This window comes from Leuciscus leuciscus (genome assembly GCF_965113295.1).
Source record: "Leuciscus leuciscus genome assembly, chromosome: 5".
Lineage (NCBI taxonomy): Eukaryota > Metazoa > Chordata > Actinopteri > Cypriniformes > Leuciscidae > Leuciscus > Leuciscus leuciscus.
The window spans coordinates 30,078,817-30,099,255 of record NC_138729.1 but is presented as its reverse complement, the minus strand read 5'-3'; the positions used below and the strand labels follow the sequence as shown (position 1 = coordinate 30,099,255).

The window sequence follows — 20,439 nt, the reverse complement described above, 5'->3', positions numbered from 1 at the left end:
AGACCACAGTGTGCCTGGTCAAATTGCAGGTTTATAGTACTTTCTTTAGCATTACCCTGTGTATCTAATTTGCTGTTTAGCAAATTGGCATAGTAAAGTTTTTTACACAAATTGGTTATGTTAATTTCTCAGAGAACCCTTTAATTAATTAAATGGTGAATAATTTATTATTTGCCTTGTTACAAAATACATTCAGTGACCATATATTTTAACTCATGATATCGTTTCTCACTCACATGTTCAACATCACTATTTTTCTGCTTCCTTCTATCTTCTATCAGTTTTTTTTTAATTCAAAGATATTAAAATGGATCATTTGTGATTTACACTGGCATACTACAGTAGGCTACTTGAAAAATCTAAGATAATGAAATTATCCAGTTATATTACTAGTATTCAGTGCTTTAAAGTAATTTTGTTATTAAGTGACCATTTTTAGTGGTAAGGATGTTTGCTACATGATGTATGAAGTGTTTATGTGGTTTTAGTGCACTTTGGTAGAAATAATAACTGCTGTCAAGCTGATTTTAAAACAAAAGAAATATTTAAAATAATTCTACTTCCTTTACTCCTTTCACATAAAAGCAAACAGAGTTAATGCAAAGTCACTTTAGGTTGCATGACTCCTCTGACCTGCATTGATCTGCTGACATCATGCTCAGTACATAAAAGTAATAGCATGCTGTGACCCAGACTTCTCACATTGAACTTCAGCCAATGTTATTTCTCTGGTACTTTTGCCGCTAGACATTTCCATTTTGATTTAACGCTATGGTTCTGTCTGGGTTTGAAAAATGCCTGCAGTGCCCAAGTCATCATTAGTTAATGTCCTCTGTGGCATAAGGGCAGTGATGGCATGGTTGACTGCCAGGGTAGTGACCAGTCTGTCTTCCCTCAATCAAATGGATGTTAATGCAAACCAGTCTTGATTCACCATAACAGCTTATTTTCAAGAGTAATTTTTTCTATGTATTCTAATTTAGGAAATTGCTCTCCTTTTATTTAAAAGAAAAGTTAAATTTAAAGTTATGCTCAGTGTTGTCTTTTTGAGGTCAAAACTTAGAACGCACAAATCACTTGCCTAAATCCTGTTCAATTTGGGTAAATTTAGTCGGAGCCAGATCTCTAACCAGAATCAGACACATGAGCCCAGGGGCTTAGGCCTGTTTTGTAGCCAATTAAACTCTCAGAAATGCCTTTGAGCAAGCACAAGATCACAAAATTCCCCTTACCAACAACATAACCACATTTTGTGGAATACCATACTCTACAAATAAAAACACAAAATATTTTCCACAAAATTATTTATTGTGGACTGATTTACCTTCTTTTTAATTGTAGTTCCCTTTACATCAAACACCCCATAGTTGAGAAGATATATCGCACACAAACATCAGGAAAAAGCACAAGGTAATACTTTCACTTGAGACTATCCTCTAGATATGGGATTAGGAATGAAAAAAGGGAAAGATGCAAGTTCACAAGATTAATATATATAGTTCATACACAACTGCAGACATATTCTTACTAGCACCCGAAGGTCAGCGAGGAAAACCAGAGGGATTGTGAAGTTTTGAGAGAAAGTGAAGTGAAGTGTTACTGTTGGTCAGAGGAAAGAGGGGAGTGATAGACTGAGTGTGTGTGTGTGTGTGTGTGTGTGTGTGTGTGTGTGTGTGTGTGTTGTATTTACTCTTGTAGATGTCTAGCGGATAAACAACAATGCATTTTGCTAAAGCATGTGGCTAGAAGAGTCTGTTAACCGTTGCTGCTGTTAGTATGGAATTAAGAAGTATCCAGTTCTGAACCGTGAGGTTTGAGATCATCGTCATATCAAGTTTATCGTCTTCTTGAGCTGTTGAAAAGGGTTGGGCCACAACGGCACCGTGTTCCCTGGTAATTTTTTGTTAATGTGTTGTTGGCTCTAAATATTGTGATTAAAATGTTTCAAGCAGTTATGGCTTTGAAATATTTTAACAACCTGTGGCATCATCCTGTATTGTCATGTAGATATCATGCAATTTACTAGTTGAAACTGTAAAATCCGTATACAGTGGAAGCGTCATAGTAATTGATGATTGGAATTCAATTGACAGTCTTCAATGAGATGGTAAAACTTCCATGACTGTATGGTTATTGATTAAAAGTGACATTTAGATACAACAAACCTGATCCAAGTTCATGATTTTCCAATCATGAATTATTTCAGTCATATCCTTGCAGTGATTTGTTGGCAGTAAAGAGTGAGTTTCCCCTCTTAGTGAAAGAAAGCACAGAGAAATGTCAAGGATAATACATTACACATGCACATATCATCCGACCACTCACTCCGTCACTAAGCTATTTATAATTATAGTACAGTGCAATTGTATAAAAGATTCCTAAGCAAAGGAAAGTTTTCAGTTTCTCAACTTTCAATGTACCACAATCTTGATGGCTCTTCTTGGAAACATTGACAAGCTAAGAAAATAAAAATTGTAGATGGATAAGATTTGGATGAACAGTGCATACAGAAGAGCTCTCAATATTGAGTGAAATGTTCAGTTAAAAGGATAGTCAACTCCATTTGGAGTTAGAGAATAAAACAATAGTTATCAAACAAAAACAATTTTTGAACTGACACAACTTTGAAACGACAAGTTTCGCATGTTAGAGATCTCTTTGTATGATTAACTTAATAGGAATGCCACAAAAAGCAAATTTCCAATTATAAATTAAGTATTAAATAAGGCAAATAAATATTGCAACTCAATTACTCAGTTCATAGGATAAAAACATTAACATAAATAAAGTGTGCAAATAATAAGCAGTACAAATTGATGAGCAACAATATTTAGAGTTCAAACATTTAATATTTACCCTATTAAAAAAGGGTGGTGTGAAATTCATGTGATTTCAAGCTAATGATGGGCAGTTTTAAAGAAATATTTCCTACCTGTAAAAATTCATATCTATTACAATGGTGACAATATAATTAATGAATTATTTCCAGGAGGAAGAGGTATAAGATGTATTATTTATAACATTAAGGTTTTTACGTACGACTTATGGTAAGTCTCAGGCATTTTTTCTCAGGGAGTCTTTTAAATTGGTTAGACCTTTATTCTATTTTGCATTTAATCACAAAGGTAGCAAGCTTCACATTCATATTTTATGCAACTCAATGCGGCTGGAATATGATGCTAAATGTAGCTTTTGCATCCAATGATATATTTGTAATTGTGGATAATACATACCATTTAATTGTCCTTATATTAAGTGCATCATGTTTGTTGTACATTCAGTTTAACTTTCTAAGGCATTTAAACAATCCCTCGACCTTTGGTGTAAACTTTATAATTTATGGAGTTATTTTTCAGCGATCCATTGACCAGTCTATAATCTGTTTTTAAATGAGTAAATTTGTAGTTTGTTGTCAGTTTTCTTGGAGATGCTCAATACAGTGTTCATCCACCGACTACTGTATGTATTTAGTCAGTTGTTTAGTTTGCTCTAAGTCGCTTATGCTGGGTGTTTGTGGAGGTCTTATACACAGCAAAAACTGCTCTTTGTGTGGTCAACAATGTCTAACCCAATATTTTCACAACCTGAGACCTCAAAGAGTACTAGATAATTCTACTGAGAAACTTTTTGCTGGTTCCTCTATTGAGTATATGGAAAGAGATCCTAAACATTTGCTTTTGTGAATGTGTGTAGTAAGTTTTCCTATTGTTTGCTCTCCAACATCCAACCTCTACCACATCTTGATCATGACAATCACAGCTCAATCTTACATGCAGGGAAAGACTCATCTTGCATGACCACAGTGCTGCTGCTTGCCAAAACCATGATGTTTAAGTCTTGCTGCTTCTCATGGGTTTCCTGGTACCACTCCCTCATAACTTCTGTATCATGGGTTGGAATCAGTGTGACCTAGAGGGGTAAGAATAACCATACCAATATCATATGCAACATTAATTTCAAGGAAAGTATCCATAATTGGAAGAATAATAGTACCTGCATATTATTTCCCCATTGGCTCTTTCCTTCTAACAGAGCATCCAGAACTGCCTTACTGGGCTCCTGTGCTGTTGGATCATTGCCACTGACTACAAAGTAGGAGGATCGGATCCGTTTAAAGAACTCAGCATCCACATTCTTGGCATTGCAGTGATTTGGTATGTAAACTAGGTCCATATACATTGGAGGACAGTTAGGTACTGACGTTCCACTGCTGTACTTGGTGCTTCCTTAACAACAATAAAAATATATAAATCATATATTATATTAAAAGCAAAGTAAAAAAATGCTTTAAAAAAAACAATAGACTATAGACATATAACTGTGTATTATGTAAGGTGTCATATTTTTTAATTGAAAATTGAAAATTCTAGTATGAAACTAGAGTTACCTGAAGTGTTGCTTTTCACTCCCCTTGATGCAGAGGTATTAGTAGCATTTTTGGCATCTTTATCTTCTGTAGTCTTTTTTGGAGAAGATACTTTCAATTCTTTGATGGCACTTGTTTTTGACAAGCTCTTTGTTGCAGATGACTTGGTCTTGCTACTGATGTTCTTTTTTGGCTTCCCTCTTTCATCTTTTTGGGATGCCTCCTGAGCCTTAAGGACCTCAGGATCCACCATACAGGCGTCAGGATGTGGAGGAGCAGGAGCAGGGTCTCTGGGTGTGGCTGGAGGTGGGTCTGCATGACGATAAGTGATAGTCCTATCTGTTGGTAGTGTTTCTGAGTCATCCTCAGAGTCAATATTTGCATCTGCAGTTATTGATGGGCACTCCTCTGTGCCAGGAGGAACATCAGAGTCCGTTTGAGAGGGTGCTGATTCACTTACAGAGGTTGGTGGAGTTTCTTCACACTGCTTGTTCTGCTGTTTCCCTTCAGGTGGTGGTGGTCCTCCTCCAGACTTAGCAAGTGGCTTTTCCTCCTCCACAGGATGTTCCTCATTCATGAAGTACTCAAGAGGACTGGGGTTGATAAAGGATGGAGAAAGCTCTGTTTTTGGATGCCTGTATTCACAGGAGGTCACCAAACACAAGTCCACATCTGCTCGTGACTGAGAAAGGATTGTTTTTGATGTATCTGGCCCTATGGACCCACCATCACAGATTTTAGTAGATTCTCCATATTGACAGCTGTAGGAATATGATGTGGAGCTGCTGGAAAACTTATCTTGAGTTTCTGTCTGATTGAAAGAAGGAGAAATTTGTGCTGGAGATGATATTTTGGGGCTAGTGGGGGGGATCAAGTCTGTGAAGGCATTCGTCCCTAAGCCAAGTTTATGCTCTTCTGTCTTCTGAGAAAAACAAGATGACACTGTAGGAGATTGGGCCTTTGGAGGAGTCTTCACCAGATTTTGTGTGTCTATTTTATCCATACCAGTCTCTTCGTAAAATGAGCTGGGACTAGCTTTATCTTTATCTGTACCTTCATGTGAAGTACTTGGTCTCCCTAGAACAAGAGAAGAGTCAGGAGATAAAGGGGACTGATTGCGGGGTGACTGTTTTGGAGTAACAGACGCTGAGAAACGACCCGCATTTGGGGAAACTTCTCTTGGCTCCCCAATTTGGCAGGGTGTTGTAACTGATGGGGTGGACTGAGAGGCATCTGATGGGGAAGCAGAAGCAACCTGGGAACTATCAGACTCTTTGAAAAGCATTGCCTTCTCCCCAGCTTCCCCGGGTCTGCGCTGTTCTTTCATGAGACCAGCTCCGTCCGAGGGGCTGTAATCAACTTCTGTCGGACCATTTTCAGTTACTGCATGCTGCATTCCTCCAACAGATGGATGATCTGGTGACTGCTTGCTAAAATCCAATGTAAATGAGTGTTCTGGGGAATCTTGTCCACACTCAGCTGACAAAGACTGCTCAGAGGATTTTGTTTCCTGTTGTGGCATTCTTAATTTGGCTGTTTTTGGAGAAACATCAGGGGAGATTGACATGGGCCGGGGACTGCCCTTAGATGGGGAGACTTCTGCTTCTTGCATTGTTGTTGGAGTCTGAACAACAGAGACAGAGAGAGAGTCATCCACTTCTGTGGAATGAGGGGAGCCCACTTCAGCATGAAGTGATGGGGAGACCTCATCTGTTGTAGGTTCTGGTAAAGAACTTGTTGCGAGTGATGCTGTTGATGCAGAGGCAATGTGAGAAAATGTGTCCTCTGCAACAACCTCATCAACCGGTGTGCCAGACTTATCCGATGTGGTCCCCTCAGATATGGACATTTTGCTGTCCTCTTTAAATGTTGTGAAAGGATTTGTATCAGACAGGCTCTCTGCTTTAGCCGGCAGCAATGATGCAGCAGATATAACTGAAGAACTGTCATCAGTTGCTAACTTTTTATCATTATTGTCAGTTTGGCTTTGGGTCTTGTGGTCAAGCTCAAAATTGGTTGATAAATGTGCTTCATAACTTGGTGATTGCTTCTTTTCCATTTGTGACACAGGCACTGCTTCATCAATAGGACTAGCCTCTCTGGGAGAGTATTCCTTGTCACTTGTGATGTCAACAATAATAGGACCCTGGGGCTCAGACGTTTTCTCAGACGGTATAGTGCCATCTTTCTCCTCCACTGGGGATTGGTAGTAAGGTGTGTGACCTGAGGACTGAGGAGATAAAGGGCCCTCTAAAGTTTTCTCATCTGGACTGTATGATTCCATTCCTTTTGACATCCCTGCTAGTGTGGTTCCCAGTTCAATCGGTGAAGATGCACCTGTATGAATATGGTCAATGTTCATGTTTTGGTCACCAGAAGGTGACCGGACAAAAGGCAAATTTGTAGTGGTACCAGTGAGTCTGTTTGAATCAAAAGAGAATGTGGTTTTGGTTAAAAACTCCTTGGCAGATTTGTCTTCCTCCAGTGAAGATGGAGGTGAAATGGTGGAAGCTGATGCATGATAATCATGCCCTTCAGTGGCATCGCTCTTAGAGTGATCTAATTCAGGAAGATCTTTGAGAGGTGGGAGTTTATTTCGTTCATAATCTGTAGCCATACTGTACCTGACAAAATCTTGGGAGGGAGAATCACTTTCATCATTAGTTGTCTCATCACTCAATACATCTCTTGGAGTTGACATTTCATCCATAGGTGTTGGAACACTTGAGATCTCAATTGTAGACTGAGTGTGTCCAGATGTTGTGTATTCTTCTGGAGGCTCATCTCGATTTTCATCATCAGAGGCGACCTCACTTTCTGAACCTGCTGGTAGAGTTTCATCATGAATGGAAACAGCAGGAGATACAGGTGCAGAGAGCCTTGGTGGTGTGGTTACATCAAAACATTGTGGTTCTTCTGCACCATAATCGGACCCTTCCTTTGTTTCCTGCTCTCCTTGCTCTCCATCATCTTTTAATGTAGATATTGCTCTGTCCTGCTCATCCACTTCCTCTGTATCTCCCTTTTCTTCATAGTCCCCCATCTCAGATGACTCTTCCAACCCTGTTCCCTCATCTTCAAATTTATCACTGGTGCCATTGCTTTTTTGATTGGGCTCTAGCTCCCCTGGAGTACCACCACATTCCTCCTCAGCTTCTGTGGTTGCTATTCCTTCATCCAGTGACTCTGCTGCTTCTGGAGACTCTTTGCAAGGAGTTATTTCTTCATGCTTGATCATCGCTCCTTGATCAGAATCATCTATTTTGGTCTGAGATAGGATTTCGTCATCTTCAACAATCTCCTCTGCTTTCAGAGCCTCAAAGTCTTTAGTGAGGTCCTCTGGAGAAGACATCAATGATCTCTCTGCCTCAAGAACATCTGTTACACTGGCTTCAATGGCAGGTTCATCAGCAGTAGCACCTGAAACAGAAGTTGCTGCCACTAATTCTCCTGCATCTTTTTTTGTGGGCTTAGCCTTAGCCTTCTCTTTGGATTTTGCAGGACTACCAGGAGCCTTTCCTCGTGCTGCAACCTTTGGTTTAGGTGCAGGTTTTTTCACCTCAGGTATGCTAGGGGCATTCTTTTTCAAGCTACCAGCTTTCCTAAAATCTTTCTTAGGTTCTTTTTCATCTTTCTGCATTTCTTTCTTTTCATCCTTTCTGCTTTCCTTTAACAGGGAATCTTTCTTAATGTCCCGTCTTTTAATTTCCTTCTTCACTTCTTCTTTCTTTACTTTCTCTTCTTTTTTGGTCTTTTCTTCTTTCTTGGGTGTGGGTTTTTCAGCCTTTTTATCAGCCTCACTCTTTTCCACTGATTTCTTTGTTTCTTTCTTTATTATTTTTGGTTTAATGTCAGCTTTCTTTTTCTCTGGAGTGTCAATTTTGGGTGTTTGCTCAATCTTGCCTTTAATGTCCTTGTCTCCTGCTTTCACCTTTTTCACAAGTGCTTTTTCTTTCTTCTCTGTCTTTTGTGTTGGCTCCTGACTTTCCACAGAGTCAGTTTTACTAAGGATTTTTAGTTTTTCAGGGGCTTCTTCTTTTGACTCTTTGTGGACATTTTTGCTTGGGGATGGTTTTGATGTGGACTTTAGGCTCTCTTTACTGTCTGTCTTATGTTTCATCTTTGCTTGTTTCAGTGTAGGGGCTAAGTTTGAATTAAGCTCTTTTTGTGTGATCACAGGATGTTTGAGGAAGTCTAAGTGTTTAAGTTTCTCTAGGCCTTCGAGAATATTATTCTGAGTGGAATTGCCTGGAAACAGAACACGGATGATTTTTTCTGATGGGTTAGCAGGATGCCACACAATCAGTGATGAGATGGAAGACAAATATGAGATTGGGAGCTCTGATTCTTTTCCATTTGGCAACAAGACAGGGGCTTTGTCTTTATCACTACCAGTCCATTCTTTCAGGAAGCATTGCAACTCCTTGCTGTTCTTAGCAGGGTTAAGAACATACATTTCAAGCTTTCCAACACCCATTTTCTGGAAAAGTATAATTGGTTCTACTGTGTTCCCAATATTCCTATGCAGAGGTTCTGGTTTTAAAGACAGCTTGTTTAAGTACTGCATTGTGAGAGATGCCTCCCCAGCATTTCTTCTAATCCTGTAGTTAGGCTCAAGGTTTTCCAGGTTCTGGGGCATGTTGACAAACATAACACCAATATCAGGTGAGATCATATTCTTTGTCCAGTCACTGTTAGCTGTGGATCCCTGTGACTGTTCCTCCTCGAGTTCAGCTATTTTTCGCTGCAGCATGCTATTAATACCAGGGAGGTTGTCATCTCCAATGTGTGTGAGGAGAATAGAATCTACTCTGTCCAGATGGCGTACCAGCTTCCAAAAACATGACTTTCTATCAGATCCACCATTAATCAGCATGTTAAAGCCGTTAACTGCAAAAAGTGCTGAATCACCTCGTCCACCAGGGAAAATATAGCAGCATGGTTTGGATAATTTTAGGAACCCTCCTGAAGTCGGGGGTTCCAGCATGTCAAACGGAGATGGGATTTCAACAGATTCTGACAGGTACTCTGTGAATTCAGAAAGACCTTCCATTTCTGGAAGGATGGTTGGGGAGTTTAACTTCATATGGATGAAGTCCTGCAAGTTGTGTTTGTCCAGGTTTGAATTTTTCCAGTCACCATGCTCAGGACAGAAAAGGGTTAAACTGGCTTTGTTGGCTGGATGTATGGTGCTAAGAAGTTCTCCAATCTGTGAGTAAAGTGAATTGAAACGTTTCACTAAATAAGACAGCTTCCTTGAATTGAATGTTAAACTGTAATATGCATGCAAAATTTTTGCATCTGTTGACTGTTTGAGAATATTTTCTCAAATGCAGTCACAAAACTGGTAAATATAGCAAACCAAAGCAAAAAGCTAACAATCACTCACCTCTTGATCTGTAAAAATGTCAATGAAATTGGAGAGAGAAAAGGAGCCTGATTGGAGAATCAGCTCGCCTGTATTTTCAAAACACTGTCCTGCTAGGACAAGCAGCTTATGGTGGGCTTTGTCTGAGACCATAAGACGTACCTAGGTATAAACAAAGTTATATATATATATTATATTATATTATATATATACATATTATATTATTAATTTAACATTGACTTGGTTTGGATTAATCATGGCTTGCATTTGATGCAACAAAAACAACATGTGAAGGTTATTCTTAATTATTTAAATGTCTTATCTGCCAAAAAGACACTTAGAGTTTGCACTGTAAAATGTCATATCATGCAGTAAAAAACCCACCTAACAGAAGTAAACTTGTTGCTATAACCTCATCTAAACTTTTTTGTTGTTGCAATTTTGTGTGACTTGACCGAAAAATGTCATTAATTTCAACAAATACAAATTGTATTACTTTGGCTTTTGGCTTTGTGTTTTTTCCTCTCTCTTTCTTGTTCTCTGTCCAGGCCAGCATTTTCCAGTTTGCTGCCATTGACTGTTCTGGGCGGTCTGCCAGGGTCAGACCTGCAGTGCTTTACCATATTATTAATGCAGAGTCAAACTGCAGTCACAGTGTGCAAGCAAGCTTTTGTGTGTATGACTGTGTTGTGCATTTATGAGTTTGCCTGCAACTGTGACACACCCATTACATACAGAACCATGATGTTCTTGTCCTATAGGATACTAGCTCTGTGTTTATTCTTATCCCCAATAAGGTATTTGTTTCTATGTGATCCAGACACCTAAAACAGTTTTAAAATATGTTTTAGTGGCAGACATAGATATATTTATAGAAATATAGAGAAACAGAGAGAGTGGGTTTACCTCAGTGCTAACAGCTTCATCTGAAGGGTTGATGAGCACTACTGTCTCCAACACATTACTTTTGTGGTGCAGAATCTTTTGTCCTGAAAATAAAATGACATGTGATGATTACTGTGATGTACACACAATGCACATGCTGATCTTGAACATGCTTTGGTTTGTTTTATTAACTGAATTAAATTATACATATGTATTTTAAGGATTGTCTTTGCCGAAAATAGTTTCTCAAGACCAGGACTCCAGAACAACACAAATGCTGCTGCTGCTCCTTAAGGAACCTCAAAGACAAGCCAAAAACTAGCTTTGGTGAGTTTATTTGGTCTGTCATTTTACTGAAGATCATTTCCTTTTCTTTTCACTACCATTCCTTCAGCCCCTTTTTTTATGAATATATGCCTTATTGAGTTTAATTTGTAGTCAAAATGGTTATGGTCTGGGATTTCTTTTATGTGACATCTGTTTCACTTAATTGCCTTGTGTGTACTCATGCAAATACTCTCCTCTTCTCTTCCTCGTTTCTCTATATATGCTCTATTGACAGATATCTAATTAACCTCTGCCCCTCCTCCAGCAACTTGTCATCCTTTCTCTTTCAATCACCACATAGGTGGAACACGAAAAAAACTTCTAGTATTCCTCTGTGGTAAGCGTGTTCCTATTTTATTTTATTTTTTTGGCTAACTGAGCATTTTCTGTGTACTTTCTGTCCATACATGTCCTCTGACAGTGTGACTAAATGTTCAACATCTTATTTTTGCCCATCCCCTGTCCAAATGGCTCATTATAAATTCAGGTGAGAATTCTCCGGTCTCTGTCTGGGTGAATCAATCCTATTATAAATCCATCAAGCTGTCCAGAAGCAATGAAGCTGTAAGATTGCAGGAAACAGTCAACTCTGTCACTGTCAGTAGAGTGTTTGCTATTACTGCAGAGGTCTATGAGCCCCTTCTGTAACATTCACTCAAGCAGCAATTGTTGTTCATAGTCTCATAATCCAACCTCTGAAGTTGTTTGTATAGTGTCAGTGACCATGCGCTCCATAAGTGCTGAAAATTGCTTGAAGATTAAGGCCTTAGCTACCCAAAATAACAAGGTCTAAATCTAAAACACAAGAGGGCACACACAATTTTCCCATTTGCACGTAACAGTGCACAACCTCTAGCAAGCATGGTCATACCACAGCCACAGGATGTTGTGGATAAATGACATGCTTTTGGTGCAGCAGAGATTTTACATAGCAGATATTGGGTCAAATTTACTAAAGCGCATACACAAATTTCCGCATAAAATCTGTGTGCAAACATTCTCACACAGAAATCATAATTCATAAATAAGTTTGCCCTAAACTTAAAAAAAAAAAAAACACAAATCACACGTATGCAAAAATCACTGTCCTGGATTTGAACATGTATTATAACAATTGCTCCCTAACACATGCTCCCTTCATTTAGAAATATCCAGATTGATTAAGACATACAGTATGTAGTATGTTTGTGTCTGTCTGTATGTGTGTGAGCATAAATTCAGGTTACTCTCTCATGCAGTGTAGGTAATTACAGTGTGTTTCCCACCTACTGAGTTATTATTAACACTCTGAATTTGTTCCATATCCCCTCATCTAAACATATTCACTATGTACCCCATCTATTTCTTCTATTATTTCCCCTGTACTTTTTGCTTTTTCTACTGCTCTCCACAAAACATTTCTGTAACCTATTTAAGAAATAACTAGCATTACATAGACTGACTTCAACTCTCAATAGACAATTATGTTTAATGCTATTTCAGAGAGATAAAGTAGACCAACCTAAGGGTAGTGATTAATTAGTGTTAAATATGTTTCTTATTAAATGTAAGTGCATCTGCCCCCTAGAAAACACATTTTTTAAGAAAGTATACAGCATGTCTGAGACTCCAGATACCAAAATGGGCCACTCTCTCTCTCTTTGATCATTAGGAATGGGAGTGGGAGTTCCTTTGGGAGAACATGCTTTATCAAGATCAGTTCGAGGATGAGAGGGAGGAGCTACGGGATGGAAGAATGAATTAAATGGAATGCATCTGATTTAGCTGAAATCGACACCTGCATAGCAAGGGGAGCGTACTTGATGTACTTCATTTCTTCTCTATGTGTGTGTTCTGAGGTGTTGCAGTCATCTCACTGCAGTACTCTCTGCTCTAGTTTAGCTGAAGATATTCTTCAGAGCATAGACATCTGAGTTTTGGCAATGAATGATTCTCTTCTAACCATTTATTTTCTCCTTGTTCCTCTAAATCTGGGCAGGTCCGTTAACACAGTTGATGTGACAGTAACCTGACATGAATGCTATTCCTGCTGCCCAGCACACACCCAGACTCACGCAAGCAGAAAAGCGGCATCATTACAGGGCCAACCTCACACCAGGGGGAAGACCATTTATGTGAAAAACAGCTGCTGACGGGAACTCCAAAGAGATGAAGAGAAAAAAAAAAGTGATTAGAATCAGTGGTGCAAACTAAAGTTCGGACAAATTATATTACGGTCGATAGCAGAGTTTTCCTTTGCCCTTGGAAAATGAAACCGCTGCCATTGACTATTATCCACATGGGTGAGTATAATGGGGCTTTTATGATGAATTCCTCACCATACCTGACACACAAGTTTGTAATACTAGGAGAAGATCCACCAACATGTTCTTTCTGTCAAAACTCTTTATCATTAAAGAATGTTTTATTAGATTGTGTTGAGTTTTTCTCACCATGAAAATAGCCACAGAAGCTATCATGGTGTTAACCAACAAACATCTTCGCCATAGCTTAATTTTCCAAATGTGACATTGAAATGTTTTCCTCTGTTTTACAGTGGGCTAATACAGTTGAAAAATTCTTCAAAATATCTTCTTCTTTTGTTCTATCCATACAGTTTACACAGGTTCAGAACCGCAAGGGTGCAAATGAATGAATAAAAAATTTTGGGTCAAATATCATTCGGTGACAAATAGATGGTGAAGGTGTTGTAAGCGATTTTTGGGGAAATATCACATATAAAATGTCTCCACCACCTTACAGATATCAACAAAAACATTTTTTTTTTGAGAGAGAGAGAGAGAGAGAGAAAGAGTGAGTGAGGTTGAAATTAGAAAAATGGCAGAAGTCAGCAAAACGTCTGAAATTGCTTGTGACATCCCTTTTTACCACAGCAAAAACAATTTTTTTTTGTTGTTGTTGTTTTTGAGAGAGTGAGGTTGAAATCATGCCAGAAGTCAGCAAAATGTCTGAAATTGCTTGTAAACAGCACCTTTAAATAATCATATGTTGTAGATATCATAACTACAAACTTGCAACTCTTAGTAAGCTAAAGCAGGCATATTTGATTGTCACCTAGAAGCTGGGCTATTTCCATTCCAGTTTGATTCTGGGTGCAGATGTGTCAGCTGCAGTATTGTTTGACTTACACTAGCTTTGCGTTGCCACACTCACCCAACCCATCCTCACCCCTCTTGTCCTGATCTCACCTCACACTGTCTCTGATACTAATACAGACTGAACACCCTTTGGGCAGGCAGCCTCATTTAATGACACTCACCACAATGCACAAACAAAGCAAGCATCCATACAAATGCAATGCCATGAACATGAACCTGACTTTCTCCCTCACTTTGTCTCTCTCCAACTCTGTCCTGTCCTTTCAATGCCAAAATGGGAGTTTGAAAAAAGACACTTTCATTCAAACACACATACAAATACTTAGAAATATCAGTAACATTTATTCCAGTTCTTCTTATAACATTCAGTCTCAAAGTCTGAACAAAAATCCCTAAAATGGCAAAATGGCACGTTGCGCAAAAAGCTTCATGTAATGCATATTAATCACCTTTAGCCCCTACATCAAAGCAAAGCATATTAGACATAATTTCAGGCTCAGTTTAAAGACTTATTACAAGAGTATTCTAATCATGACATAAAACATGCTATGTGCATTTATTTGTACTCTACTTAGAACTAGTGTTCTTATCCTCAAAGCACATTTAGAATTGTTAACAATGGCAGGCTCATATGCAAAAACAGAAATTCTTTTGTAAATCAATCTGGATAAAAGCATTTGCCAAAGGCCTCATATGTAAAATAGAAGCAAACTATTGAGAAGCAAAATGATCAAATCAAACTATCAAATTATTAATCAAACAAAGTGTTTCATACTATGTAATTGTATAAAAATCTATAATTTGTTAACGCCCCGGACAGCAATATCACCCACCATGTCTGTAAATCTGTATTGAAAGTGGATATTTAATATATTTTATTTTTACATTTGTTTTCCACAAAAAAAAAAGAAAAGAAAGCTGTACAGGTCTGGAACAACATGAGGATGAGTAAATGACATGTAATTATTGAATGGACTAGTCCTTTAAATTGTCAAGTTGTTAAAGGAAAACTATTTTAATGAAGTAGTATCATATTTTAACATGGCATTATAATGTATACAGTATATTGTCAGTTCATCTCATACTTTTAATATTAATAATAACACAATGATCAGGCAGCATGTAAATGCACGGTAAAGTGCAATCATTTGTTAAGTGCTTATTGATTACATTACAGAAGCTGATTCATTACTATTGATTACTGCACTGGCTGATGCTGAGCGAATCTGCTGGACTATGATAACTGATCTAATATTAAACTTCCAGGCACATTTCCATGCTTCCGTCTCGACTCAAAGCAGTGAAAATGTCAAAGGCAAGGTCCTGAAGTATCTCAGAAGCAAAGGGATCCTCCACACTCCTTTTATCTTCTGAGCCTCACAGACACAATATTGCCTGTCTCATAATTCTTTCTCAAGCATTCTTTCAAGTAGCCTACTATAATCTCTTTTCCGAGTTTCACACTGTGATTCATCTCCTCTTAGTGATTCTGGCAGGGGTTCCACGTATTTCAAAGGCATTTGGTTGGTATTTTGTACAAAGGAGTTAATCTAATATAGATACATTTTCAATTTTTTTATGTGAATAAATGTGAACAACCATGTGTTTTTTATTATGTTTCTCATTTATGCACTGCTTAAGATTTAAAGCATCTGCTAAATAAATGCATGTATGTGTGTATTTGAGTCTCAAATCTCTCTGTACTCTCCATAGGTCTCAGACATTCAATGATTTATATTTCACCCTCCTCCATGCTGAATAGTAATAACCCACCTTCTCCCCTGCCCCCATTTATCTGTCTTACCCTCCTACAAAACCCCTGTAGGACAGTTCTACAGATAATTATCCTACAACTCTCTTTTACTCTGTGCTGAAAAGTATTAAAGCCTAATTAATTTAAAATGCTTTCAAAGTAACAAGAAGTGTTATAAAATCGGAATTGCTCTTAAAGTGGGTGGTGGGGTAAAGCAATTATCCACAATGTACTTGTCTGTGGTGGACAGGTAATGGCTTTGCATTTAAAAGGCTTAATGGCCAAAAGCGGCATAATGCAAATCCCTCTGTTCATTTTCTATTAAGCTTCACATAAAGCCACCCATTGAGCAATAAATCTGATTATGGAAATGAACCAACACCTACATGTCATGTTTATCCTTAAGGGGGGGATTTGTAGCCAATGATATATTCTTGTTTTGTCCTCTTCCGACAGTCATTCAGATGTGTAAATAAGAATTCCAGAATTAATTCTGATGATCTCAACAAAGTAATGTGCTTTTCTATTAAGCTATGGTTTGTTTGTGTGTGTGTGTGTGTGTGTGTGTGTGTGTGGGTTCAAGCTAACACAGATTACATTTCAATCATTCAAGGTCAGTGTTGGCTCATCATTTGCTTACATTAGCAGACTCAGTGTCTCTCTGGAAGAGATATTTCCATTATGGTTAAGCTCCTATAATTTCCTGCTATTTTGTGAGAGAAAAAAAAATCTATATTACTGTTGGGGTCTGACTGCATTTGAAGCCCCTATGTATGACTACGTGTGCATGCTTTAGTTCAAAAGCAGACAAAACCATTGTCATTAATTTTTCAGCTAATTATCTCACATTTAGCTTTCATCCCTTGCAGCAATTCAGCATGAGAGGAAAAAAAGTATAGAAAACAAAAGATACAGAGGCAGACAGTCAGGGAGGACAGACAAGGGGACACCAGGGACAGGGTTTGATCCAGACAGAGCTCCAGGCACACCGTCTAAACCCACCTCTTTTATCTCCATCAAAAGAATCCATCAAGAACTTGCACAAAAAAAATGAGTGTAAAAAAATATTACTCTAAATATAGAAGAGCATTATAGATATAGCAAAAAGAAATAGGGAAGCAAATAAAGTTCTGAACATTGTGGTCATCTACAACGTTTGTATGCCAAGCGCTAATATAAAGATAAACTGATGAGAATCAATTTTACATGAGGTTATGTAACATTTGTGATGTCATGGGGAAGTTCAGAAGAGTCACAGAGCAAAGCACGATGGAAGAAATGTAACGCAGGGACTGAACCACTTGTGTGACTGTTGCATCATTCATTGATCTCATTGATACAACTAATTTAACTAGCAGTGAAATTATGTCACTGGAACACTACCTATCTATATTTATAGACAGATTTTTTTGAGGCAGATTCTCTATGACAAATTCATCTCGGTGTGAAGCTGTTTTAATGACCTTGTGACATGGGAGATTTTGCCAAGTCATGGTTATGCTAATGTTTTTATGGGTCTTTATTGTGAAAAGGGAAAAATAAATAGTTATTATTAATAATGACATTATAATGATAGTTATAATACAAAAATGAATCTCTACACAATACTTGCTCTTTAGCACTATTGAGCTTTTGGGGTCACTAGCGTTTTAAATATTTAATATTAAGTTTTCATGAATTGCTTCATAAGAGTTTTGAGCTGGCTAAAGGATATGAAGTGAGCAGATCATGTTCAGCCTACCTCTCACATCGGCTGAAAACCTGGCAGAGTGTCGAGAAACAAAAAGCTTCAGCTCCTGGTCCAAGTTACAATCTATCAGATTTGTGTCCCATGAACGAATTCCTGCAAGTCAGAGGAAAAAGGGTAAAAATATGAAATGTGTTGTACTTTTTATCAATAATGAAGAGAACAGTTCTTTATGCATTGACAATACAGGCTACTTCTTGAAACAAAAACTACCTCATTTAAAATGTTTGTTTATGAGTATGAAGTATGTAGCAGTATGCTAGGGAGAGATCTGAAACTCAGTTGGGCGAAATATTACTTAACTTTACATTGGATCAGTAATCAAATAATCAGATTGGGTTTCAGATCTTTCCTTCATATTGAACTGAAGCACAATATCTCTTAAATTCACATAACTAAATGCCTGGATCTGTTGGTATACACGCAAAAGCCTTTTATGATGGCATACTTGTTCCCCTCGTGGAATCACAGAAGAATATTACCCCTATATTTCTACTACCGCACATGCACAACCGCAACTCATATGCCTTCAAGGAAAGTATAGTAGCCTAACACACTGCTATTACTGGAGAATTTATGGTTAGAAGAATGGTTAGAATTTAGCAGATGCCAAACCTCATTTACTCACAAGTTCCACAAAACAAGAGCACAACAAGCCAGATGTAATTTTTTGTGATTCATTCAATACAGAAGTAATGTGTTTTGTTTATCACAATACAAAAATAGCAGTGAATCTTCGAGTAAAGGGAATCTAACAACTAAACCTGAGAAATCAAAAATTGTACAGCTTTAAAGCAGAGACCTCATCAAAGTGATGCTAATGCCTCCTCACTAGACGAGGAGTGATAATTATCTGTTCTTCTTTTTTTCTTCCACACCGTCACTCACAGGGATCTAAAGACCTAACTATCCGATCACAACTAAATCCATACTGAAAAAATGTGTTGGTTTAACTTAAAAAAGCAAGTAACCTGATTGCCATCAAATTTTGAGTTCATTAAAATCTAAAAATTTGAGTTAATACAATGGAGATTGGTTTAATCAACAGAAACTCAAAATATAATGTTATCTAAACCACGTGAATTATATAAGTTGATATGACAAAAGGAAAAAAAAAATTCGGTCTGAATGATTCATTGAACAGGACTGAATTGGTCAGAAAGGGGTTCTAAAGTCAACAACATTAGCCTACTCACTGAAATGAGAACTATTTTGGAATTAATAAATTAATCAATAATTAATAATGAAAATTAAATTTAGATTCTTAATGTGTTATTAAAATGACAATAAACACACCTATCAATAACACAATCAAAAAACAAACAAGCCTGTGTCTACACATTGCTTTATTGGAACATTTGGATGCTGGACCACGTGACGACGTAGTTACGTCTTGACGCAATGAATATCCGAATCTGTTATTTGAATGAACAGATGAAAAGGACAGGTACGCGTGTCCCATCACTAACTGAAACGCCCTTTTGGCATGAACGTGGGGCCCTTCTGACTTTCCGTAGGGACTGCAGTGCGGACCGCGCCACGCCTACAAGCCGGTGATTAGAAAGGAGCGAGTGGAATGGAAGAGGATGTAAATAAATCAGGATGCGCAGCAACAATGTCTCTCTGGTCAAGTGGGCAGAAGTTATGCTTTTGCCACACTTGCTATGAAGCAGGGCCTACAGCTAGCAATTGAATATCATTCTCTTTCTAATGCATTTAATTGAGTGTTAAACTGAATAAATAATTTACTAAAATCTCTCTCGTGCATGGTTATTTAGCGTGATTCCCAAATGAGTCGCAAACAGGACAAGGATATAGTAAGAAAAAACGGATATTAGGAAACAAAGAACTGGCGCGCGCCACAGATCACATCCACGCAGATGCACGGTGATGGTGCACATCCTCCTGACTGCAGACCCTCCACCCCGGCGAAACAATCCACGAGTCTTATTGATCGACACGCTATAAATATACAAGCTAACTCATCCTAGCCCACAACAGAAGTCAGACACTGAAGTTCATCAAATGGCCAAAAACAACACATCTGGATCATCGGATAGAGCTGCACACCCTGCGAAAACAGTCATGGTGCTGATGATGTCTTTGGGAAACTGGGTGGCGCGATGCGATCGCTTTGATAAGACATGCAGTGCACTCGCCAGTTACTAACAGGGAGGGGCTGCGATACAGTTTCCATCTACATTGTCACACAACAAAGAAATCCAATAACAATGCATGGAAAGTTTCGTGCAGTCAGCAAAAAAATTATGTCTAGATTCACCCATTCAACCCCAAAGTGAGTTCAAGGTTAGTCTACAGCACTTGAAAAGGCAACTGCATAAGATACACGGGTCCAAACATCATCTAAATAGATTCATGGCATAAATAGCAGAGGCACTGCACATTATTCGTTCATTATTCTTGTCAGCTGAGCTACCTTTCTCAATGTCCGCAATGGCACACTTCAGATGCTCGTCAGTGACCAGCTCCCCAGTGACCACCAGCAGGTAATATTTGCCCTCGTCGAAGTGATGTGTCGAGGCCGTGGGCGATGCCGTGCTACTGACACCTCCGAAGGGTGCTGGAGTATCTAGAGGTTCAACTAGCGTCGCCATTCTGTCAAACACTCACACACACACTCACTCACTCTCTCTCTCTCTGTCTGTCCGGCCGGCAACCTGAAGTGAGCTGCTATCTGGAGCCGTGCAGCGGGCGCAGAAGGAGTGGCCCAGGCTTTTATATCCTCAGACTCTGTGTCATAGTGATGAGGAATCGCCGCTGCCTCTCCTCTCATCCAGCTGATGTCATGCAGCAAATCATAAAACAGCGCGAGACCAATTGGAACCTTGAAAAGCCTTACATAATTAAAGGATTAAACTTTGGATGAACTTGTTG

The 20,439-nt window shown here is 38.5% G+C and overlaps 1 protein-coding gene and 1 long non-coding RNA gene across 2 annotated transcripts; one reads left to right on the top strand and one right to left on the bottom strand.

The window, feature by feature from the left end:
* Positions 1–1,288: 1,288 nt before the first annotated feature.
* On the bottom strand, positions 1,289–20,341 carry map1b (microtubule-associated protein 1B). The gene is made up of 7 exons (XM_082169275.1): positions 19,982–20,341; positions 17,539–17,640; positions 10,641–10,723; positions 9,756–9,896; positions 4,388–9,575; positions 3,994–4,226; positions 1,289–3,909 (listed from the first exon to the last, which is right to left on the bottom strand). Exons 1-7 carry the CDS (start codon positions 20,157–20,159, stop codon positions 3,754–3,756), a joined length of 6,081 nt encoding a protein of 2,026 aa, XP_082025401.1. The 5' UTR covers positions 20,160–20,341; the 3' UTR covers positions 1,289–3,753.
* Positions 10,730–15,779, top strand: LOC309498510. The gene is made up of 4 exons (XR_014205973.1): positions 10,730–10,946; positions 11,248–11,283; positions 12,598–12,750; positions 12,925–15,779. It is a non-coding gene; the product is annotated as an uncharacterized lncRNA (long non-coding RNA).
* Positions 20,342–20,439: the final 98 nt, after the last annotated feature.